Genomic DNA, 26,901 nt, shown 5'->3' on the forward strand with positions numbered 1-26,901 from the left:
GTCAGTTTATATCGAGTCATCGGATCATCAGTGGAAATACAGTTGTACAGAAAACAATCAAATCCACTCGAAAGAAACAAACATTTGACATTTTATCTCGATTTTCTTACTTACGTACTCTTTTATTTTCATTACTTTTCACTTTCGGGATGTAATTGTTGGGGGTGTTGAATGAAGAAAATGCAACAGCGCCACAAAGCAGAAAAAGAAAACGATCATGGTTACCTATCAAAGACTGTATCTAGACAAAGTCGGTCAACAAGCAGTGATATTGGTCATCGTAGAAGACGGAGAAGTCGTAGTCACTCTGGTTCGCAATACTGTCGTTCATACTACAAACATAGATGTGAAAGTCCATCATTTCATAGACATACAAGGCGCAGACAAAAATCTTACAGATACTCCCATCGTTCTGGAAGTTCTCGTAGTGATGAAAGCCGCTATAAACGTAGTAAACATCGGAGAAGAAAACACTCCCATCGACGCAGGCATCGATCATCTTCTACTACTGGTTCTGTGTGTTCGTACAAAAGTCGAAGTGAGTTCTTCTGAACTTACCGCCCATATTGTGAATTTATCTTTCATTTTTTGTGTATTAACATTTCTATCCCACTTTTTCATCTTTTAAATTAGTCAGTGCGTGAACAAGTTTCCGCTTAAAGTACGTTACTTTATTCAAGAATGCATTTATTCATCGTTTTATTTCTGTACATGAGTTTTATCAAAATGATGAAGAGGTGCTTTTTCGCTATTTCTGTGTGATGCTTGATTAAAAAGTGAGATATCTGTAAATCCTATCTAAAATGCTTATTATTATTACTATTACTATTGTTATTATTATTATTATTATTATTATTATTATTATTATCAGGTTAAGAATAATAATATGTTGAATTTTCATTCAGCAAATCAGTTTTGTTGGTATTAGGTCATCGATTTATTTGTATTTTTCCATAGATTGTAATTAGTACAATATTTACTACTTTTCGGTGAAATATGTATATACTTGTCAATTAGCAAAGCTTGATGTGTCTTGTCCTATTTACAAGATTAGTATTTATGATACAAAATACTTTTTCTTTTGTTTATGATGGAAAATAGCGGGTAGCAGTTTCTGGTCTCGATGGCCATGTTTCATTAATAACAAAACTTTTTATGGGTGTACGTGATCAACATAACTGATATTCGTAGTTGAAGTTAGTCCTAACGATATTATTAGCGATCTAAATAGTCTGTAGGTGATATTCCGTTATTATTGTCTTATGAAACAACACTTGCGGTTACGCAGACTAATTTCGAGCAGAAACTATAATCTGTTATTCTAGAAATTTTCACACGTTTAAACACTTACATTAACGCTATGGTTTTTACATAGCTGCTAATCTACTAGTTTCATCTCATAACCATCTTTCCCTCGTTACTAAATTGGTCCTTTTATTTCGACTTGTTCATTTTTGACAAATGTTTTGTAATGTTTTAAAGCTGTACTGTGTTAAATCACTTCAACAATATGAGTAATATTTTAGTTACCAGCCGCTTAATACTTGACAATTGTGTTGTAGACTATATCTCTTCTATACTTGGTAGCACACAAATCTTTATAAACTTTTCAAATGCTTCTTTAATCGCACCAAGATTTACAAGTGTATTAGATAATTTAGAACAAATTATTTTGTTCTTATCATTTATTGCTTTTTTTGCAACTAATGACATGACAGGAAGTACGCTTATATCCCTTAAACGCCGTTTAGTCGAATTAAAAATATTTTCAGATACAATTTGTTTTTTGAACGTAACTAGCCTTTGTTTTAGCTTTAAAAGTTCTTTAGAGTTAACATTTGAAAGCAAACAGTCGTCAAACGGAGAGCTCTACGGATTTTACAAGAATCATCAAGAAAAACCGTAAAATCTAACTGGATGAAAATCAAAGTGAATGTTGTACATTAAATAAATTTCTGGTTAAATATTTTGTCTTGTAAATTTTCATTTTTAGCTGCCAGCCTTATTCAATAAATTGATTTGTGCTGTTCTTTCAATGACTGGCTATAACGTTTTAAATTTGGGAAATCATCTGTTGCAGTGTATTTGTGTTTCAAAGATACAATTATCAATTGCTCAGTGGATACTATCGAAGTTTTTAAAGTAGGATAAATGATTCGACCAATTACAGATGTTCAACAATTTTTTTATTCATATTTCATTGACTAATTCGTTATAGAATTTTATTCGATCTAGTAACTAATTTTGACAGTTAAGATAATCTGACTAGATCCTCAGCCACCACACTTCGAATTTGTTCTGTTTAGGGTGAATGGGTCTATAAAACTTTTAAACCATCGAAACGAAAGCTTAGTTTATATGTAATTGTAAATTCTAACAAACATCATTTATCCTTGTAGCGGTGTATATCAGTATGATTAGGTTGTGATAGCGAATTTCGAAATCCCTATTTTTTTAGTATCAAGTAAGTTAATGTACGAAATACGAATCGTTAAGTAGTTTCTCCTATTTCTGAACGCAGTCAGATTTTACATGTGATGTACGTTGCCGAAGACTAGTATGTAATATCTAAACCGTCGTACTACGACTCATGTAAAAATGTGGATTCGACTGCTCCCACGGTTTACCGCTCACTGCTTTATGATAGGTTTTTATTCCAAATTAGCTTCATCGCATAAATTTGATTTTCTTTCAATAAGTAAAGTTCATTTTAGTTTTAAAGAAGTAGGCACTGTGTACATCTTAGTACATGGCACTGAATATGTACCCGTTGCACACAACTAGTAGCTCATGGATGGAGTGATATTTACTTTGTACCAGATAGTTTAGATAAAAAAATAGTGTTTTGTTTATTAAATTTCATTTTCCTCTAAACTGTTTACATTTATTTGGTACCACGCGAGTAAAACTTCAATCTTGTTGTGTCTTTTCTTTCATGACCTTAGTACGTGTATGTAAATGAGAGAATTGATGTGGTAGAATCATAATTGAGTCTTCCTGATCCGTTTATCATGTTGGGTGCTTAATATCGAATCTGTCAACAATTTTCGATCTTTGAAGTAAGCGTATTGTTTTAAAGTATCCCCTAGTAGTTATAAGGGTCGACGGAAGTAAGTAAAACATAAGGATTGGTATATTATCCACTTATTATTTATGGGATTGATATGTTTTGGGCCAATTATGTTCGAAGGGTAAACAGGATAGCAGTTCTTCACCATGGATAATATTGGTTCAAGTAAGTCAATCAGTCATAGTGAACCTGGCACGAATGTGTACATGTTAATTCAAAGTAAGTCCCGAAATTGCAGTCCTATATTTCACAACGTCGTTAGCTAAGTTGTTGGGTAGATGGTCTGTAGGCTGATTTTCTTAAATAATCAGGCAATAGGCAATAATTTGTCAGACAGGTTTTGGTCATGGGTGTGATTACCGTCCGATCTATACTCCTTAGTTGTGGCAGAAAGGTGATTTAGCTAACCCTTTCCCATACTTATAATACAAGAAGTTACTTAGTTTTTTATTTCTTTTTGTAAAGTTACTCCTCTCCGATAATCTTTCCTTATTGGCAACTTTTGCAAACGCATGTGGAGGTTTTCCTTTGTTCGTATTCCCTCTGTCTCGATGTACATCAAACTTGACATTTTGTCGCTGTGTTAGTCCTCACGTTTAGGTAATTGTTTTCAGCGAGTTCCAGCTATTTCTCGACCACACTTGCGAAAGGCTCTATTCGGTTGATGGAATAATACTTTTAGACATCTGCTTTTATCTCTTATTCTCATCGTGTTAAAAATACCTAACTTGGTTTTGTGCGATGTGTTCGTCAGTGTAATACATTGGTCGATGTAAAATCCTTGAGTTGGTTCCTATTGTTTTATTTCGGTCTTGTCTGCGGTACATAATTTCATCATTCACTTTTTATGTTAGTCATAAAAATAATTCGGTCTATAGAGTAGATTTTTCCCTAGGCCGTCAATAGTAATCATTTTCCGGAGTGTAGGGATGATTCAGAAGGTACAACTCCCTTAATTTATTGTTAATTGTCCAACCAAACCTCTGCCTAGGAGTCGGCTGATTCACATGTATTTATCAGAAAGGCAGTTAAATCATAATAATAGTACCTGGGTTCAATACTTCGTTATTTGGGTTTTTTAGTAAATAACACGTTCGTCCCTAAAAGTTCATGTTTGTTTGTAGCCCTGTCATTACAAAAACAAATCACGACTTGAATGGATATGAAAAATTTTCCATCATGAAAGTAAATTATCGTAAAGTTTGTCTTCGTATTATTATTATTACTTACGTGGCTTTTTAAGTCTTACACAACTGGTGACTTTTTTGAATCCTATAATTAAATTTGGGGTATTAGAAATTGTCGTACTCGAGCGGTTCGAAGGACAACAATACTTTCGAAAGATACCATTCGGAATATAACGATTCTATTGTAAAATAGAAAATTTTGAGTTGCGCGTTGCAATAAATGTCATGTTTCCCCTATCACATTCACTCGTTAACCCATGATCTTGTAAATACTGAACATAACACAAATATATCTTTGACTGGAACGTAGATGATTCAACATCGAGATTAAAATAACTTACTGGGAAAAGTTTTGTTCTAGGATGACTTTTGTCAAAATAAGGTGCTGTACGACTTGCGTTAAATTCATAACTGTTTGAAATTGCTTTATCAGATGTATGTAAAATTTCTCAATTCTCGAATCGTATACAGAGTAACAGGATAACTTGTATCTATCTCAAGGTGACTCTAAAGCATAATTACGCGTAGTAAATGTAATAACACTATGTTTGAGGTCCCTTGCAAATTTCAGAAGCTACTATCTAATTAGTAAAGTTCACAAACACACAAAAATACTTCATCTTAAGTTAGTGAAATAATTACGAAAAGTGATGAACAAGAAATCCAAAAGTAATGAAGAGGACGGTGTCAATGAATAACATTAGAAAACTGTTTAGACTCTTCAAAAAGACATGAAGGTACGCTAAAAAGTCTGGGTAATGATCCATTCGAAAACAAATCGGTCAGGTATTAGGTAAAACACTGAATAGCAATTTAGTAGGCCTCAGGTTCCCAATATTTCATCGACAAATTAGATACGAAATCGATATAAGGCTTCTAGAAATCTTCAAAGTTGAAAAAGCCATAGCTAACCAGTAGCGATATTGGCTGTGATATTTTCTCGAATTGTTAGTAAATTCATCTGTTATGCCCGGATCGTGGGTCATCCGAAGATTTGCTTGAAACAAAATCTCCCATAACTGTAAGATAATTCTCCTGGGTTAGTCTAGATGTCCCGTAGTTTGATTACAGGGAGTAGAGTGCTCAAGCACTCTGGTCACTTAACTTATTTTGGCAGTCTTATCAAACCTAGTGGTTTGATATCTAATGAGATCTCAGGACGAATACACAAAACTCACCTAATTTGTACTGTTGCAATACACCTGTAACGTAGGGGGGATGTTCGCCTGCCAGTGAATGGGAGAGTACACTGCACAGCGGTCAGCTCTGTATTGTTCTTTGACTAAATTTATAACCTATGAGAGTAAATAACTCTCGTGTTGTAAGTACTTAGTCATAAATGTTTTGTAAAGTTTTATTATGTCGTGGAACGATCGAGTGAGTGATGTTGACGTTGGATACCAGGCAAATATGGCAAGCTGGCTGACGGTGTGTGTTTGTTTATGCTCAACTGGCCACCTAAGCTGGCGGTGTTCACTAGAAAAAAGATTTGTCGTAGAAAACCAGACTGGTCAAACCAATTCATGCTTCAGTCGCTGGAGTCATTTGTTAACGTGGGCCGTGTTGGTTGGTGCAAACTACATGGTTGGCAACGGGTGGCACTACTCAAGATTAGTTACTTTGGTGCAGATTTAATAAGTTTTGAGTTTTAGTGTCACTTCGTACTTTTTATTTATTGGCTTCATCCCTTTTCTCACCATGTTCTCTAATATCTAGTTTTCTTCAATATCTTAGATATTACTATTGTCAACCATTTAGTTACTCATTTTACTAATTATACTTCGTCACTCTGATATGGCTTTGGAATTTAGACATGTATAGATTTGATAAGCTCTACTTTGTTTACAACTGACTATGTCGACAAAGGAACTTTCCAAACCTTAGTGAAGTACATCCATGATCATTGTCTTTATATAGCCTACCATTGAAACTTGGCAAAATTAAACAAGTCTAATCAGTCTCACCAACTGATGCACGAACATTCATTCTAGTTGACCCTGAACATAAGTTAGAGCTGAAGTAACTTCAAGTTAAATTGGTCCACACGATTATTACCGGAAACGTGAATTTCAAATTGAAGCAATCGGTAAGAGATCGACATCAGTTAGTTACTAGTTTTGATCCGGACACTTTAAATAGACTTGAAAGTAATTGAGTCGCTTGTCGAAACCATCTCAGAGTAAGCTACCAAATCATATACCAGTGGTCTGTATCTGCACCGCAGTTGTCCGCAATCAAGAATAAAAGTCATTTTGTCCCCAGATGTCTGTAAAATAACCTGGAATTAGTCTATAAAATAATTTCAAAGCAAACGAGCATAAAAGGAAGTAGCTCTCATAGACTGCTCTTGATTGCTGAATGTCTCAATTTATTAGAACGGTTTATCATGTGATAATCCCGTAGTTCCTAAGACTAGAGCTTGTAAACGAAAACTCTCATAAACAGCTAATGTTCAGCGCTATTATATTGAACAGAACTTCATCCTACAGTTCTTGAGATCCTGGTCTACTTGAAAACACCTGTAGACAGCAACTCGTAAGTTTTAAGTATGTAGTTCGGGATGTATTACAATCCTAAACTCCAATATTAGGGCTGGACATTCGTATTTGTATTACAAGTAACACTTCAAACTCTTGCCAGACATTTTGGGATATTGCCATCTAAGATAATGAAGTGAGAATATTTTTTCGGTGTTTTCGCTCACTTTTTCTTGGGGTGGGACTTTGTGGCCTATATCTGTTCTATTTTAATTTTTATCTTGCCTAAAAATCAAAATTAGATGACATTTATTGTTCTGATGACGAGAACTTTGAAAATGTTCAGAAGTTTCCAAATGCATTGAACAAAATCTGGAAATGTTTAGCACACTCTTCACAACTCACATATATAAAGTAGTACTACAACCCTTGACTACTCCAATTCTTGAGAAAAGAAAGTGAATCGGTGAGATGGAAACCATCCATGTATTAAGGGAGCTGTATTTGTCTTTTTAAGTAGACTGTTAACAAAAACTTCGACTCAGGTAAATACTGATAAGCGGCTTTTAACGCTTTTCAAACTCCATCGTCTAGAAATTTCTTAAGTTTGCTAAATAAATGCAATCAGGATTGCTTATCTTAGTGTTCTAAGAGCATTACATCGGAACTCAGGCAGTATCTGCTTCAAGTCAGTTTTGCTGTCTTTAAAAATGTAGTGTTCACTTGCTGTTTAACGCGTTCAACTTTGGGTTACTAGGTCTCAGTTTCGAACTCCACTCCACCTGGTTCGATTTGGCCAGCAGAGTTACTTCATTAGCCTTCTAACTTGTGCCTCCTACTTAAATACTTGGTGAATAAGTTAATCACTTTGTTTTATGAGAATGCGACATTTTTCGTATTGATACCTATACATTTAGACCTTATTTATTGTTTCTTAACAAAGCCTTTCAAAGGCAGTCAGTCATTCGCGACTGAGAACCTAGCTCATGCACATCGGTCCAAGTTGTCACACTCCATTATCACAGTGATATGAAATTGTCAGGGCAAATCACAGAGTGTTAATGGTAATGGAAAAAACTAAATATTTAATTTACGATTTTAGAAAATGTGAATCAGTAGAATAAAATGTTTTTTAAGGTAATGTAAAAATTTAGAATCTAAGAAAAACAAAAAGTACACCTGCGCTATTGGGAACTATTTTAATCCATATCACGCACAATCTAACCATGGGTAATAGTATTTATGCTGACCCCATTCATGTAATGGTTTGCCTACTCCTGGCTTTCTTCAAGCCATCATTGCGCATTTAGGTAGCCGGTTGATGGGAGTACTTAATACATATCCTAACCATGTCAGCTGATAGAGATTTACTACCTCATCAATCGACTTGCCATCCTCACCTGGTACCCTGCATCAAACCGCAATTTTCCCCATAATGAATATTGTTTTTACTAATAACATAACTAAAGGCTGTATATGTAAACATCCACTTAATAAATAAATGACAATTGTGTTGAATTTAATGGTGTGTAGATCTAAATACTCAACTCCTAACCATTAGGTCACTACTCCAAAATTCAAGCTGAATTTTACTCAAACGTTATGACGAAAACCGGTATTTTCGAAAAATTAGTTAAAGGTAAAGTAAATTGTTATAACCTTTGTCATTATTTCTACATAAATTGGATTTTCATGAATTATATCAAGCAAGTAGACATTTTATATGACCGTTTCACAGCTGTAATTGGATAGCACTCATTTTCCACCTTGAAAATTAATTATTTGCTTGCTTTTGATCTGTTTAAGTTTAGTGGCATCGTTTGAAATCATGAGAAGCCTGTAATCTTAGTGTTTTAAATCAATAAGATCTAATCTTAGCAGTATCTATGCTTTTCATAAAAGTACTATAAATTGCTTCCTGCATAAATGAACACAAATCTGGCATTTATCCTATTGCTTACATTAATTCCAGACAGAAATTGTGAACAACGAGCACTAGTTATCAGAAAATGTGAATACAAACACATTTTTGTTTGTTTGTTAGTTCTCAATCTTCTTGAATAATTGGATTAAAGTATGTGAAATTCTTGTCCAACTTTTATATTACTTAATATTATATTCAATATCTTATCTTTGAATAAGCAAGTAAGATTGAAATTATTTCGAAGTAACTGTATTATTTACTATAGCTGGTTGTTTTCAGCTGGAAGTATTATTTAAAATGAATGGCCAGTTACATTAAAGTTTATTTCTTTCTGTTAGTCGATCTGTTCATCAACAAAGTGCTACCCTAGTACATTTATGTGCAAACCTTGTCATTGTTTACCTCAATGTTTATGTGAAAATTAGTGAGTGGAGGTCCTTTGTCTTAAGTTATGTGCGAAATCATTGTCTGGTGTCCTGTATATAGTGAATTGCATATAATGAAATAAGTCTTTTTATATTATTGTGATTGCAAGATCTAGTATATTTCTGTAGGTCTACTGTATTTGTATCTCAAATAGTTTAGGTTGTTTGTTGAACACCGAAATATTTTCATAGCCTCAACACATGTTGATTAACAATGACAATCAGAATATTTTAGCATTTTGAATCCTTGAATTAATAAGACGCAATACACTTTTGGATACATAATCAAGCTCAGCTTCACTTTATTCTTAGTTAACAAAGCAGTACTTATTTTGTGTTAACATTGAGGCTCGTGTTGCTCAGTTGAATTTATTTGACTGAGTAGACTGTTAACACTGGACAATTAGAGTAGGTCATTGAAAAACAATTCTCAAGGAAGTATATTTAATACACCAGCAAAAATATTAATTGTGAAGATGCCGATTACGGGCTCATTCTAGGCCCTGTCTTTTCATGATTTAAATACAGTAGTTTCACGTGAAAAATATTACTTCTTCCACTGTCAAATCTAATCTTTCTTTGATTTCTTCAACATATCCCACCAATGCCAAAGATTCTTGTTCACAAAATACTATCTCAGGTCTTTTGAAACGGCGCTTCAAATTCAATGGTTAAGCCTTTAATGTCCGAGCCCTATTTCAAGGCGGATGATAGGCGCCTCCGGATAATGTTTTAGAATCCGTATTTCCGAAACACGGATACAGTATCCCAGTGTGGGTATTCACTTGACTTCATGTAACCAGCATGAAGGGCAAACGAGAAACTCTCATCGTGTACCTGGTGACGCCAAAGCAACTCTTTGTGATGTTGTCGGTGTAGGTATAGTGAAAAGAGAATAGGCAGTTATTGAATGAAATCCTATCAACAGTCTCTTGTTTGCTGTTCGTTTCAATGACACAATAAGAACTCGGAGGGACAGACATACTGTTGCCTCTTTGTCATTGCTTCCTATATCTCCATTGATCGTAGCTCAGATGGATTCAAAGTTTTACGTCAAATTTTATCATTTCCTCAAAAAAGCCAGGTACTCATATGCAGTGACCGTCTGCTGCAATTATGCTCAAGAAATGGGTTACTCTTAGAAAGTTGAAACCTAGAGCATGAGGGAAGACATGTACACTAGGGGATCCCATATGCCCTGGTACGACCGACGGTTTATTTATTATTTATTTATTTGAACACATGAATATTGGTACAGAAGAGCGCCAATATATATGCGCCACACAAAACAATGAGAATTCGAAGAGAAATATATTTTAAAAAAAACTAAGGAGCGCAAAAAGAAAAAGAGAACAATAACGACGAGATTGGTGTAAGGTAGTGTGGTAGTAACGAGGGAATGGAAAGGTACAATCAGAAGAAATCCTTCAGGTAAGGGAGACACAACCACTTTTTATGAAGAAAGTAAAAGAAGGTTACAGCAGGATCGCCACTGGCTTCTATTCTGAGCCATATCTGATAACGTCTCTAGCCACTGTGTAGCACCATCTCTCGGACCCCAACCAGGGAGCCGTGAAGGACCAACAGAAGCCAGTCCTTTGCAGCATTCTTTCATACCATGACACCATGTCGTGCACTGACCACCTCTCCGCTCTTTCCAACCAGTCCCAGAGTCGGCAAATAATGCACGACGTGGAATTCTCTGGGACGACATTCGTAGAACATGTCCAAGCCACCGAGGTCGGTGTTTCAAGATGGTGACACCAATTGAATTATCATCTCTGTGCCCGAACACACGATGCCGAACCTCTGCATTACTGACATGGTGTTGCCACTGGATGTCAGCAATCCTTCGGAGACAGCGATGATCGAACACAGAGAGTCGTCTAACGTCCTCAACTCGGAGAGACCAGGTTTCACAAGCATAGAGCAAAACTGCTCTCACCGACGCGTTGTAGATCCGACCTTTTACAGCCAGACTAACATCACGAAGGCGCCAAAGGTGGCCCAGATTGGCATAAGCCACTCTGGCTTTCACTATACGTGCATTGATCTCATCACAAATGATGAACGACCGACGGTGGAAAGAGTTAACTCTCTCTGGAAGTGGCCCAACTATCTCAGTCGATGAAGATTCACAACCTCATCAACTGGTTTACCATCATCCACTAATACCCTACGTCTAACCTCACCATCACTTACCCGGTGATTCCAGCAGACGCCAGCAATATTTCTAAGGCATCTGTGGTCAAATACTAGTAGCTTACAGTCAGTCAGTAACAACGTAGAACTTCGTACGTACGTACATCAGTTCGAGTTGCCACACCACATTAGCACAGAGATGCAGTTGTCGATTCAAATCCCGTAGTGGTAGAGGTAGCAAGAGTATAAGCAGTAATCGGGAAGATTAGGGTTTGGAGATGTTATTTAAAGAGTATAATCCAGTGAAATAAATTTGGAAAGAGGAAAAAAGGGACATGAAGAATTCAGAAGATTAGAATTTGGGAGAACACAGAGAGTGGATGCACCTGCGCCATTGCAAACGATTTTGAGCCATGTTTCGCTGCCGTAAATTAAAACAGAACGGACTGCCGCGCAGTATACTCGTCCTTTTATTGATAGACGGATATCTCGTCTTCGCCATAGGTGACGTAAGTTGGCAAAAGCCAAGCGAGCTTTTCGAATCCGTGCTGAGATTTCGTCAGACACCAACCCATTAGGGCTGATCAGATTTCCAAGATAAGTGAAGTTGTCAACGCGTTGGACTACTTCACTCCCTATTCGTAGTTCAGGTGTTGACGCAGACCAGTCCTGAAGCAACAACTTGCATTTAGAGGGAGAGAAGTCAGATGTTACTGAGAATATTTTGGAAAAAGACAGAAACATTATTTATTTTCAGTCAAAGAAATTGGAACGATCTACAGATCACTTCAGGGAAAAGTTCAGTTGACCTCCAGTTACCAATTATCTTTGTACAACCTGAGTGGGAAATTGGGGAGATTGAATAGGCCATATCTAACCTAAAGCGAGGGAAGGCAATAGGTCTAGGTGGCCTGGTCCCAGAGGTCTTGAGTAACAGTGGTCCTATATTATCCAATGAACTGACTGAGATATTAGCTAGAGTTTAAGAGGCAAACGCAATTCAATCTACTTGGTCCTGATTATCGATCGTCCCAGTTTATCATGAAGGACACAGTCAGTCAGTCAGTTCGAGTTAACATACCACAGCACAGAGATGCAGTTGTCGATTCAAATCCCGTAGTGGTAGAGGTAGTAAGAGTATAAGCAGTAATCGGGAAGATCAGGGTTTGGAGATGTTATTTAAGGAGTATAATCCAGTTAAATAAATTTGGGAAGAGAGAAAAGAGACAAGGAGGAATCAGGAGATTAAAATTTGGGAGAGCGCAACGAGTGTATGCACCTGTGCCATTACAAACGATTTTGAGCCATGTCATTCAGGGTCTCTAACCATCGGTTGCTATCATCTCGTGGTCCCCAACCAGGTAGTCTACATCTACCAACATGGCTCACCACACTTGTCAGTGACTTCATAGATTTGTGCTATGTTTTGGTCTGGCCGCCCGTAGCTTTCTTCCAACCTACTCCTATACCACTGAACATCGCACATCGAGGCAGTCGGTGGTTGGGCATACGTAACACGTGTCCCAGCCATCTCAACTGATGAAGTTTCACCACTTCATCAATCGATTTGCCATTCTTATCTAGTACCCGTTTCCTAACAACTGCTTTACTTACTCGATGGTCCCAGGATATACGAGCAATGTTTCGAAGACACCTATGATCAAATACTAGTAACCTACGAATATCCTCTACTCTTACCGGCCATGTTTCACTGCCATAAAGTAGGACGGAACGAACTGCTGCACAGTAAACACGTCCTTTGGTTGATAGACGGATATCTCGCCTACGCCATAAGTGATGCAAGTTGGCAAGAGCTAGTCGAGCCTTCTGTATCCGTGCTGAGATTTCGTCACACACCAGATCACAAGGGCTGATGAGACTTCCAAGATAAGTGAAGCAATCGATATACTCAACTACTTCACTTCCTATCATTAGTTCGAGTGTCGAAGCAACCCAATCCTGAAGTAACATTTTGCGTTTCGAGGGGGAGAATCGCATGCCGAACATGCTTGCATTGTTGCTTAGAGTGGTCAGAAGACTGCATTTTGTCAGCGTCTTCACCAAATAGAACTATGTCATCGCTACTCGGATCCTGTATGTGTGTTTCGGAGACGCAGCACACATCGATGGCGCGAGATTCTAAAGTCCTAGCTAAGAAAGCCTGTTGTCCTATTTGGCACTGTGTTCGTACGCTAAAAGCTCCTACGTGTAGTTTAGAGCGTGGTTTCAGGAGACCAGGAATAACGTTCCGCGTACTCGAATCGTTTGCCCTGGCGGCGCGAGATGATAAAAGGACGGGAGAAGTAGTAGCCGTGGAGATAAGCGAGGTATTAGGAGGTGTAGGAAGGATTTGAACGTGACCAACTTTGTCTCGTGTGCTGTTACGGGTATGAGAGCTGGTGTCACTTCCCGGCTGCCCACACCGTGGAAGGGTATTTCTTGAGGAACTTGAAAAGGAATTCGGATTAATATCGGCCATTACGGCCTGGGAGCGTGATCGCAGAGCCCAAGGCACAACTGCTTGAGGCCGGTCGCGCACGACTTTTTTGTGGAAGGTTTTTGACGTGTTAGCTCCGTTCTTCAAAGGGCCTTACCGCCGGAGACGGAAATCCGTGAGGTAAGATGAGGTGTGACATTTTTAGGATCGACCTTTTCTAACCCCTTCCTTCCTTGTGAGAAGGTAGCATCGCTGTAGATGCTGTTTGTCCGAGGGAAACACCCTATTTCTGTCACACCCCTCTACAGTCAGCAGTTCGATTTCGCCCTCAGACATTGAGTTGCAGCTTTGTCTTACCGTTCCCTAATCGACCTGCCTGGCATGGTAGAACCTACAGGAACATATGTTCCAGCCAATATAGCTCGGTTGGGTCATCACGATAAAGAAGCCCGACCAGTGTGTCAAGGTAGCAGTTACGGTCGGGATGAAGGACACAAATCCTCTTCTGATAACTACAAATGAATCAGTCTGGCCAATGTGCTGTCTAAAATCCTATTTTCAACAAACATCTGACTTAGTCAGAGTTCGTAGAGAGCAAACCTTGGAAAACCAGGCGGGTTTCAGACCTGAGCGTGGGTGCACTGAATAAGTCAGTCAGTCAACAAAATAGAATTTCGTACGTACGTACAACTTCTGACTGTAAAACATAGTCTATAAAAGAAGACTGATTTTGGGATAGGTTAGCTAAAACCATGGCGTGGCGTCAGTCCACGCAGTCTACCCGATCAGAGTCTGTACAATAACAGTGATCAGTGACTCGAGACTATGAGATGGCTCAGTATCGTCCACAGTAGTGCAAATTCATTCACTCTTTATCTTCCTCTCAATCCTGAACCCCAGTATTCATTCCCACTGTCTTTTCGAACCCTATTCTCAATCTTTAATGATCTTCATTGTCATTCCGATTATACTATTTTGGTCACTTGTATTAAACATCTCGTCCTAAAATTGTATGGCAGCTTGGGTCAACGTACATCTGTCCTGGACTCTATGTTGATGTTAACTGGTTAAAGATGCTTGTGAACTTCAAATTAGGCCTCAACAATTCTTCTTACATATTAAAGAAATATCGCTAAATGTATATTAGCTAAAAGAAAACTCTTAAGGCATAAACATTAGTCGTACCCAATCTTATATCTTGTTATCTGTCAAACATTTAAAAACCGTCTTTTGAAACTACTGTTTATCGATCACTACGTTCACTTTTAGCTTGTATTATGGATGCATCAATCAATAGTGGATTTATGAACAAATAAGAAGCAATGTTGACGTGTGACAGACATACCATATTTCTAATAAAGTAAAAACGGACCATGACCTTGAAGTGTTTGTATCACTATTCTGTTATTTGTTAGTATCTACGTCTAAGTCAACCATAATCATAGTCTACCATTTGTACGCCTCAACAGAAAATTTAGTCAGACGAAATTTCTCCATTAATGCCAGTTAATAAAATATAAGTTAATCTTCATGTTTATGTAAAATTTAAATCACAATATATTCGTAAACTCTGTCAAGTTTGAATGTCAAATTTTACTGCGTTTTAGGTTTCGACTGAATCTTTCACGAGTTCAAGTCCCGTTTAATAAATAATAACAATTGAAACCACATGTATAAAGTATCATCTGTACTACCGAGTAGTTGGAGGCTAAATGCCATAGGTTTGTCATGATCGGAATCTCTCAGTTATCAAGGATCAACGATTCGTTAAATAGAGATGACATATGTATCAGTAAACATCTCCAGTAATAACACTGTGTTATACTAGCTATTCTTAGATATGATTGATCTTCGTTAGACAACCTTTGATAACAAGGGAGCGTCCAACAGCTGTTTCTTCGCAGTATGTGTCTCCAGCAGTGCGCATTAGCAATTCAAACGGGGGTTGAACCCGAAACTTTCAGGTCTCGTGGCGAGCCCTTATTCTGTATGCCATCACAGAAGCTTCCATATTGTACATTTTTTGCCAACCCTGGGATGGGTTGGAAAATACGAAGACGTGGTCTTTATATGACACCGCCGTTGTGTCAAAGAAATCTGTATGAAACTGGTATTTGTTGGTCCATCACGACTTCCTGGTCGGGGTCCTAGAGATGGTGCAACTGAGTGGCTTGTTACGTTATCAGACCGTGACTAAGGACAAAAGCCAGTAGCTGTCCTGCCGTAGTTCTCTTTTACGTTCCTCATAAAAACGGGAGCAACCCCCTTAAATGAACAAATTTTTCTCCTGGTTTTAATTATTTAAACTGGATTGTCTCTTCTGTATGATTTTTTTCACATATTGATTTTTGGCTGTGAGAGTAAATTAAACACTTAGAGCGTAAGTATTTGATCATAGATATCTTCATAGGATTGCTAACATATTGTGGAACGATTGGTTGAGCAATATTGATATTAGATGTAGGGTACCAGACCAGCATAACCAATTAGCTGATGCAGGTATAAGTCTTCATCGACTTAGGGTGGCTTGGGTATATTTTAAAACATGCTCAATCAACTACTTCAGCGGACAGTTTTCTCTGTGTAAAAAATATGTTAGAAGAAAGCTCAGGCTAGTCCATCGAACCAATACATGGTGTCAGTCGGTAGAGTCACTTATTGTTGATGTGAGCCGTGTTGGTGAAGCAGACTAACTGATTAGGATCGGTGCGATATTCGTAATCAGTGGTTGGGGACATTTTTTTTGATATTACTCAGTAGTGTTCCAATTGGTGTAGGTGTATTCAATCTTAATCGTACTATGGATCTTTTATTCCGGTATTCCTTCATATAGTGTTTTTATCCGATTTCCTGGAACCTTATTCCCACATTTATTGCTACTCCAATTATATCAACTCTTTTTTTAATCACTATGTTTGTTTAATCTCGTGGTACATTATCGCAACTTGATCTGACATTCAATTTTGGCAGCCTCTACGTTAATTACGACTTACTTAAACGTATTAAATTGCTAAAGTGTTGAAATCATTCATTGTTCGCCTCGCGCTTTATCGTGTTCATTGTTAAGTTACTTCTTATACTTACAATCCAGGGAAAAATAAGATTGTTTTGAAGGCTAAATTTATTTATGTACACTAACAAATTTGTTAAGTAGGCTTTGAGTCGAATGCTAGAAATATACTACATAGTTGTGAGAGCTAAATTAGGTAAAACTGGTTTCATATATATTTAACCTAAAGTTTAAGTCCCTAGTGTCTAAAAAACTGAGCCATAGCTTCACTAATTATTATCAATTTGACTTATGTTGTTCTGGACGCGGTAAATGTGTTCCTTAGTTTACAGTAGTTCTAAAATGTTGAGTTGTAGGACAAAACTAAAGTTGTACTTAGTTACTCAAGTATACTGGGGTATTTGTGTACAGATGCTCTCCTGATTCTTTTCTTCACAATCGAACTAGTAAAAACAATAGTTGAAAATAAACTCAACTTTCTAATGATACCTACTTTCTACTCATACCTGGATTCTTTAGTAAATAAAATTATTTCACAACCATCTGTACCAATATAAAGCAATATGATATTTAAGTATTATGTTGTATGTTATACTTGTTGCTCTACTATGATATGTAATGCTCACTGATGTAGGAGTAGATTATTAAAAGCTGGTAATAAGTAGATCATTACTTTGCATGAGTCCATGAACTCACTAAATGTTGCACTGAGCCACGTTAGCTGGTGCTGACTTATAAGAAGGGGGATGTTCAATAGTTTTAATCGAATGGTTCTAGAATGTGAGTGACACACAGTAGTGCAGTTGTTTTCCTTAATTATTCGTCCTTTAATTATTTAATGTCATCTGTAACTTTTCATTCCTTTTGTTCTCCCTAAATTTTATTCATGGTGTTCGTATTTCAATTGAAATCGGAGTTAAATCTTTTTTCGTCTTGTTTATTTAGACACCTTTATATTGTTGATTGGAAACCCTCTAATTGTTACCCGATGTTATGTATATCTTAGTCGTCTTTTATGTGTTAAGAATATGAAGTGATATCAAATGCTCTAATCTGTACTAATTGGGGGTTTCATTTAGTGATAATTCCAGTTTAATGTTTCCTTAGGTTTAGGTATCAAGAAGTGGACGTTTTTATCAATCCTTTTTAAAGACAATAATAACAACAAATTTAGGTGACTTTTATTACGTTTAGTTCAAATTACATGTTTCTAGATTTGTTTAGACGGTGGTGAACGTAATTCGATCGGGATTTAAATAGATGCTAATACATGTGTATCTTGAGTACGTGATTCGATCATAGGCTGTTTACTTGACCTGGTTTTGCTGTGCGATAAAACAGCTGATCAAGGCTTCTTCGTTCTCGATATATTCCCAACTAATGTTAGTTTGTAAATGAGGAACTTTGAAACTATTTAAATCTCTCCCTAAAAAATCTGATTGAACTAACAGAGTTCACAATAATACAACATATATATGATAACTATTCACTCCTGTTATGGCTGGGAAAATTCATAAAGAATGGTATTGTGTTTATTTTTATTTGTTTCGTGTTTGGCAATTCTATTTTGTATATAGCAATAGACTTTCTTGCCTTTGTCTTCAATATAAGTTCATCAAAACACCTCATGTTGTTAAACCCTTCAGGTATTTAAGGATAAGCTAAGAAACTTATCAGACATATTGACTATAGTCTATTTTACCATTTTATTTATATGGCTTATGAATAAAACATGGCGGAATTTAGAGACAGTTTAACCACGTTTCAAAGTCTACTTGAAATGTTTTCCTATAAATACAAACACGATTAAAATTAGAGGATGACTTCTTTAGTTTGTACCTCCTACTAAGTAAATTAATTCAACAGTTACGTCAACGCACAATTGTCTGGGTCATCTAAATAAGTTATAAATAACCAATTAACCGGTAGTACACCAGCAGAGGAATGAAGTTCCGTGAGCATATAGGGAGAATATCGCATTGGTTTTATGTGACTAAGTAAAATCTCGACGTCATCGCACTCAACTAATGAGGGCTCAGAGAGCTCCCATTTAATACAAAAACTTGTCAGAACTTACAGTGAAAAGATAGCTCAAGATTTTTAACTCACAGCAACATCAATTCTAAATCAAACCGACTAGACGTATCAGTTCAGTGTTATTTGTGTTGATATAATTATAAGTAGTCAGTTGTTATATAGGGTATCAGTTTTAAATGAACTAAACATATCTTTTTCTTAGTGTTTATGCCATTGAAGTGATTGTTAATATTAAATGATTTATTCGGAAATCCTAAACATGTCCTACTCATAGTAAAAATAGCCTAACCCAATTTTCAATGCTAAGAACGTAGCAACACCAAAGTTCTGTCCCATTCCATGAAATTTCTGTGCTGTATCCTGATATCTACTCTCATAGTCTCCTAGCTAGTCGTAATCATCGAAGAGACGTTTTCTGACTTGTCTCAAAACTGATATTCTAAGTTTTTTTTTCTATTTTGTCCCCATAATGTAAAATATGATGATAACCATAACATCTAAAATCTGTCTGTTTGCGTTGGTTGACTCATAAGGTATTGGGCAAACTATACAATTAATATCCATTAATTTACATTATAAATAAAAGAGAAAATATTGTTATAAATGTAAGTATTTTTAAGTGTTAATTTAAGACTAAGTTTTTAACAAACGATTTGGCTGAATTCATGATAATACAAATGATTTATTCAATCATTTCAAAAACCTTATGGTCAATCTAGTTCTCTGCTGCTCGTTTATTTTCCAAAGATGCATGTGACATTAGCTTGTAACGTTTCCCCTTCAATTCATGCCTGTGCATAGGATTTTCAAAGATGATCTCATAAACTTCATCATGGTTATGGAGATGTTATGTCAATCTCACTTTAAATGTTGTGAATAAGATTTATTCGGGTAGCTTGATTTGCTTTAATTCCATCGCAGTATTTTGTGCAATCATTTAATCAGCCGAAACTGTCACTGTTGTTCTGTACCAATTTCTAATGTTCTTATCCAAGGTTAGCCAGCACTGTAACATTATAGGATGTGTTGTTTTCTTACATTCGATTAGTCAGACAGCTTGACGCTCATATGAATACAGTAATAATCATTTTAATATATCAAATGATAGTAAATAGAGTAGAATCATGATGACTCATCAAATTATTAGCCCTTTATGGAATTCCTGAATTGTATGAGTTTGATCTCTAACATTGGTCAAAAACGATTGGCTTTGTTCTTCTCTCATGTGAATGAAAGATACATCAAAACACCAGTCTTATTTCTTAGTGAGTCTGTTCATTTTCGTCATCTATCCTTGAATTTATTAAATTATCTTGAGTATCCAGCGCCACATTTAGCCCGGTACTTATTTCGAAAGTTGAATAATTATCCTAGTTTTCTCAAGCTGATATATGGATTACAATACACAATAAGGGTGGGTGCCGAAAAACACAATTTCAACAGGATCTATAGTGTAGACATTTCCCATCAATTATTAATATTATTATCTGACATCCCCTAGTAGTTTTTGTCTGATGTCGGTTGAAATAAATTGACTGTATTTAGATATTTAACACTGAACTAGTCGTACTTTGATAGACAGGATTTAATTAACATTGACAACTAGAGAATATAACACGGGTTACTCGTCTTCGTTAATTTAACTCCAGTTGTCATTTTCCTGTCGACTTCTGAACAATCTTTCTTTGTGTGCTGGGAAATGTTAATCACATGAGCGCTAGCATTAGAGTTCTAATGTAAGGCCCCAAACTGACAATATTAGTCTTGTCAAAATATCACGGCAATTGAGAAAACCACTTTTCCAAAAACCGGCAAATTCGGTGATTAGTACACTTTGCGAGTGCAATTTGATGATGATTGCACTATTAAAGATCCATAAATCACCCTATAGATTTTAACGCATCTCATTTTCCCAATCCATACCATAGTTTGTTTTTCTCATTGCTCTCCTGTTAGTGCCATTATAAAGTGTGACCAGTGGAATGCGTCGTATAATTACAACAGTAAGATTATGGTGAAATGAGTAAGCAATGTGGCTTATCTATGAACATTGAGACCTATGGGTCGAATTGGTTAATTTCACTTTTACACCCAATGGTGTTGATGAATCCGTCTCTCCTAAAGATACGACTGAGGCAAATAAACTTGGTTTCATGTTTCACCTGTGACCTTGGCATAAAACAAGTCAACAAAATAATCACCGGACCAAATCTAACCATTCAAGGAAAACATACATGTCTATCCGTGCTGCATGACCCTACGAGACGTGCGGATAGTGTGTTTGTTCATGTTTGTTTGTACATTAAGTGGTTTCTTTTTTAATTAATAATTCGACCAATCGAATGACAGTTTTAACGCCCACCTATTAGATTTTCTTAAACTTCGATTGGTCACTTGAGTTTATTTTATATGTACTCTATCAATCGATAAACATAGTGAACATAAAGGTCATCGATTGAGCTTAGAGATAAGGTTTCTTTCGAATAACCATCTTTGTCTGGGCCACAAACATCTCTAGATCAATAAATATTTATTGCAACAGTCAGTATTAAACAGGTTCAATTGAATGAACCAGTCGGTACTGTGCATGAATTAAGTTACTTAGGTTCAAAGAGTGAAAATGTAAAACAATAGCTTAAATGGTCACTTAATGGGAGATTAGTTAATATGATAGGCTATGTTAAGATGTGATACTATGTGTGCATGTTTAAAATCTAATTGTATGGCCTGAAGAAATAGTCATTTGAAATAATCCTTATCTCGAAACTTAGTCGATGACTGTGTTCACTATGTTTATCGATTGGTAGAGCATACACAAAACAAACTCAAGTGACCCATCAAAGTTTAGGCAAGACCATCTGGTGGGTGTCGACATGTTTAGTTACCTTAGGGATATAACTCATAACACTCGTCTCAGCAGTGGTTTTACAATGGCACACGTATGTCATAAGTGTCTCTCAGGACAAACCATGTTGTATCGTGTATGTTTAAATGACATGTGGCTAAGTTAGTCATAACTACTAGGACGAACGTGCTCAATTTTCATTCGAACGACCCTTGTAGAACGATGATCTACCATTATGCGACATACCCAAGCCAACGTATTCAAATAACGTGTTGAAAGACGGCCATAATAATAGACTGTATTTATTTATTCAATGATGATTTTTATTTGTCCAGAAAATGTTTGAACCAGACGGCCCTATGTCAAACATCGGAGTCACTCAATTTTAATCGCTGCAATATCTTACGAATATAATTTCACTTTATAATAAATCAAATTAAATTGTATTTATTTTAAAAATTACCTTTTTTAAACTTATCAGTGATAATAAGATTTTGTGAAAGTATGTTAAGTTACCGGTTTCCAAATAAATAGGAAATAAGTTCATGAGTTATTCCGGTTTATGCATAATCTTGGAAAGTGTTTTATTTTCTCTTTATACTGGTATAATAATATTAATAGTAATAATGATGGCACGATCAATATTATCATAACATATTTCATCCGTACATACCTATAGGATTACGAATTTATCATTTCAGATTAAACATTTATATATTTTAATTTCAATTCCAGTACTATTGATTTTGCCAACCACGGATGTCTAAACTAAATGGGGGATGTCGTCTAATTAGATATTTCAAACACAAGTTAATGCCTCTGGTAGTTTGCATAAACCATTTTCAGTAAACTTCCATATTCTTACTAAGTCTTATGACTGGAATATCTAATAACTGAGTGATATGTAATGTTAGGTATTGGTACACTATTCTTAATTATAAGTGAACCTAAATTTTTTGACTAAGGGATTTTGTTGTGTTCACCATTCTGATTACATCCTACCTAAGTGCGTCATCTAAATGATTTATATCCGAAAATCATGTTACATGGAAAGCAATATTCCGAGATGAAAAAAGTGACGAAATACCGGTTTTCAAATTAATAATCCATTATTTCCTCGTGGAAATTAATATTCATACCTATTGTTAGTCTTTGCTTGTTTACAACCAATCAAATCGTGCCACCACTTAGGAATATTGAGTTATAGATTAAAGTTTCGTTGTTGATTGTGTTTCGACCTTCAGATAGAAGATAGAAAAGCTAGACCACAAATGAAATTTAAAATGTGCTGAATACATAGTCGTTCTATTATGGAACTCATCTTTCGAAATTCATTTTCACTATGTTAACTGCCTAAATTTAATAGTGCTTATTATAATCTAATGTATTTTAGTGAGTATATATATATCCATGGAATATTTTTGTACTCCTAACGGTTACTTTATCTTTCTTAGAGTTGTCGTAGTATATGATTACTATTATCATTGACACATTGTATGTATTCCGTTAATTTATTTTGATTTGCACCACTTTACAAAAGAAAGAAAAAAGTATTCCAATATGATGAATTCACCGACAAGTTTCATAATAAAATTATAACATATAGTTCTATCAACTATGCATTTATATCATTGATTTTCTGAAACTGTTATAATAACTTAGAGATTATGATTAATATTTGATGAACTACTAAATAGTTAAGAGTTCATTATGTAAATGATTTAAATTTTATATAAAATACTCACAATTTAAATAAAATAAGTTGGATTTTCTTCTCTCAAGAGTATCCAGTCATTTTATATACTTTTCATATTTACATATGTGTTCATCCAACACTAATCAAGGTCATCTACATTTTAATAATGTGACCAAATAAAAAAATATCTAACCAATGATAATCAACTTATAAAATCAATACAATAGGTCATTAGGTCGTTCGTATTTCAAATAGTTGACAAAGTAAAAATATCATTCAAAATTATAATACATGTTTTTTTTTTTGAGAACATCATACGAAAACAATAGTAATATTGATAATCGAGATCATGAGTCAATTAAAGCTAGAACACTATGGAAAATCCAGAAGCACTGGATGGCCGTTTCGTCTTACTGTGTAACTCCTCAGCGGTGCGCATCCACGATCCCACTTTGTAAGATTCTAGCCCAGGACCTATCAGTCTCGCGCGTTAGCGCTTAACCATTAGACCACTGAGCTGACCGACATCCAACGGTGTTAATGTCTAACTTCAACTAATCCACGAAATTGAGCGACACATCCACCATTGTCTTCATTGAGTTGATATCTCACAACAGACCCGATTGAACTCCACTGTTCACTTCTTCTCAATAGAACTCCATGAAATACCTTTTGAAGATCGTCATTAGTGAGCATATGTGCTTCCAGGTTTTCCATAGTGGTCTAGCTTCAATTGACTCACGATCTCAACTATTAAAATTACTATAATATCCACAAAACTCCTGATAACAACCGTAATAGTTTAAACAGAGCAAGAACAACAAGGTTTTGTTTTTGCAGAATAAAATGAGTTGTTTCACAGTTTCTTATCAAATGCATACAACCCTAAATTTACAATTACTAATAATAAATTTAATTATAAACAATTGTTTAGCATACTTTAGTTTGTGAAGTTTAGATAAATGTTCACAGAGTAACCAAAAGTTATATTTTGGGAAGTAGTAATTCAGAATGGAACAGGTGTTATAATTACCAGTGATCATAAAAGAGCTTATGTAAGGGTAATGAGACTAATAAGTGATTAGGTAATCATTGAATATGATGAAAGAAACAAATATATGAACATCATTAAGATTATGTATGAGATGAATATCGGGAGACGAAGCAAAGATATAAGGTTAAAAGTTGAAATTAATAAACGTTATTCGATGAACTCCCAATCATCATACCAGAGAATAGTTAACTGCAATTTTTGTCACTATATATAGATCAGGTCGAGGACGTTAATAGCTATCGAGTGATAATGATTATTGAAAAAAACAATAGTAAAGTAATCATAATAATGGTGATAATAGTTGAAGTATGTATGAGAAAAAGAGTGACTAAATTAATAAGAGGTTATACATTCCGTTGAATGATGTCAAAATTATTAGGCTCATTGTAATCAACGTAAATCATGAATGAAGATTTGACTAAAACAAGTGGTATCATGATAACCACAAAAAGTGTGTTCGAACAAACAAAGCAAACAGTAACTTTTAAAAAGGCGGAAAGGGACAAGGAAGGGAATTTTAGTGGCGAAGCTGTCACATTCTCAGTGCCAAGTGATCCACAAGTTCTTCGTGTATGTATAGACGGACTGAAGCGAAAAACAACGTTTGTTTCTATCAATCAAGATCGAGTCCATCTGTATATGTTCAGAGATTCTCTTTGATGTTATCTTCGTTCTTCCAACGTACGTGTAAATAGGAAGATATGATTTCAGATAACTAAAAGAAGCCTTTTAGTTGTATTTGTGATTATCAGGTTGATATATCTCAGTTCAGTGTTGGTCATTAGCCGACGATTTTAAACATACTAGTGAAATCTTTGAATGAAAGTTTGACAAATGTTTTCATTTTACGAACAATGGTTTCCTACTGCATCATTTGTCGACTTATAACTCTGATTTATGAACTGCATGGGATAATCATTTTCGATAAAGTTCTTCCGGATGAATCGCACTTTGTTGTTTTGGGGATCTTCGCAACATAATCTGGTTACCGTTCAGAATATTCTGATAAGTATCCTTTCATATGCATTTCAATAAAAGCTGCTGGTTTATGAATATTACCTTGTACAGAAAGTAGTACATTAGGTGATTAAGTCTGAGGAATTAATTGTAATTCGTGTTCGACGCTCGAACGTCAATTTTAGATTTAACTTAGCCAGATTTAAACGTCTAAATACATCATTATGATCAAGTTTATTGCATAGGATGAAAGTAACATTAACATATTTCAAATACGAAGATATTTGCGTCTTGAATCCTTTACATTTCTAGTTGTACAATAAATACAACGACATATAAAGTGACCCAATGAACTCATCATCTCAGTACCTGTTTATCTATAATTTCCATTAAAGTGAAACTGAACATTTTTCTAAGTGGAGAAACAATAATTATTTTACTCTATATTCAAACAATTTAATCTTATTAGTGCACTTTAATATAATGTCAGCAGTCTATTTTTCTTGTTTACTTCGGTGATGTATTGTCATTTACTACTCTTACAAAGTATCTCTAAAAACTCGTTTTATTTTTCATTTTTTAACAACGTATCATATGTTAATTAGGGTTTAAATATTTAGCATATGTAAATATTCTGTCATACAATTATTGGAGAATATTACTGAAATATATATGCAATCTACAAAATTATAATTCCGAAGTAACTAACGTTGTAAATACGAATCACCATGTAAACTTGAAGCTGTTCTTGTATGTATGTGTTAAGCGAAAATTAATGGATATTTGATAATAGAATCCGAATTTTCTTACTAGATTTTTCCTTTATTAAATAGGAATTTTAATAAAAAAGAATAGGATTTGAACTGATCAGACGTTGATACAAGTGGGAAATTTGTTTTCCAGTTATTATATTTGAATAATATTCCTATAAAAGTTAGGTCTTTATATATTTCAGATTTGACACATTCAAAAAAGAAAAGAAAACGAAAGAACAGAAGTCCTACGGATAGTTCTAATAGCACTACTTCTAGTTCTAATCCTTTAAAACAAAAACCAAAATCGTTAATTAAAGAAGAAGTGATCACATCATTTACTGGCGATCCGGTTGTTTATCCTCCATGTGTACGTCTAATGGTACTAGCATCACAATATGCTCAAACAGGACAACTTTTTATCATTACAAGTCAAGAGTCAACAGAAGGCAAGGGTTGTATTGGAAAATCGTCTCATTTATGTCCATATGCACATCTAACAAATGACCCAGAGATAAGCGAGGTAAGTAAAATAATTATTCATAAAAAATAATCCATACACTATGATAAAAAAAACTGTAGCATTACATAAAATTATATCTATATACATTCCTACATCTGTACCAGTTGAACTACGGAAAACGTGGATGATGACATTTGTGGCGATGATCTGTCTGATGTGATTGGATGTGATGACTTGTGTTTGGTGTGTGAGGTGGATCATTGTGTTATTGTCCGTATAGTGTTGTTGGGTATGTAGCGGTGGCTGGCACTTGTTGCTTACTGAGAGAAGTGTTGTTCACGGAGATGTATATATATATATATATATATATATATATATATATATATATATATATATATATATATATATAAAGAGAGTTACTCAAA

At 35.4% G+C, this 26,901-nt stretch overlaps 1 protein-coding gene across 2 annotated transcripts in view; it reads left to right on the top strand.

Annotated features, from left to right (window-relative positions):
• Positions 1 to 26,823, top strand: part of MS3_00005607 (uncharacterized protein) — a 30,819-nt gene extending 3,996 nt beyond the window's left edge. Inside the window, exons 5-6 of one of the 2 annotated variants that reach the window (XM_051213703.1) lie at positions 178 to 538; positions 26,217 to 26,823. In XM_051213703.1, the coding sequence (XP_051069702.1) occupies positions 178 to 538; positions 26,217 to 26,566 (711 nt within the window). In that variant the 3' untranslated portion in view covers positions 26,567 to 26,823. The other variant, XM_051213702.1, reaches the window with a different exon arrangement.
• The last annotated feature ends 78 nt before the right edge of the window (positions 26,824 to 26,901 follow it).

The sequence above is a fragment of the Schistosoma haematobium genome, chromosome 3 (assembly GCF_000699445.3).
Source record: "Schistosoma haematobium chromosome 3, whole genome shotgun sequence".
NCBI classification, from domain to species: domain Eukaryota; kingdom Metazoa; phylum Platyhelminthes; class Trematoda; order Strigeidida; family Schistosomatidae; genus Schistosoma; species Schistosoma haematobium.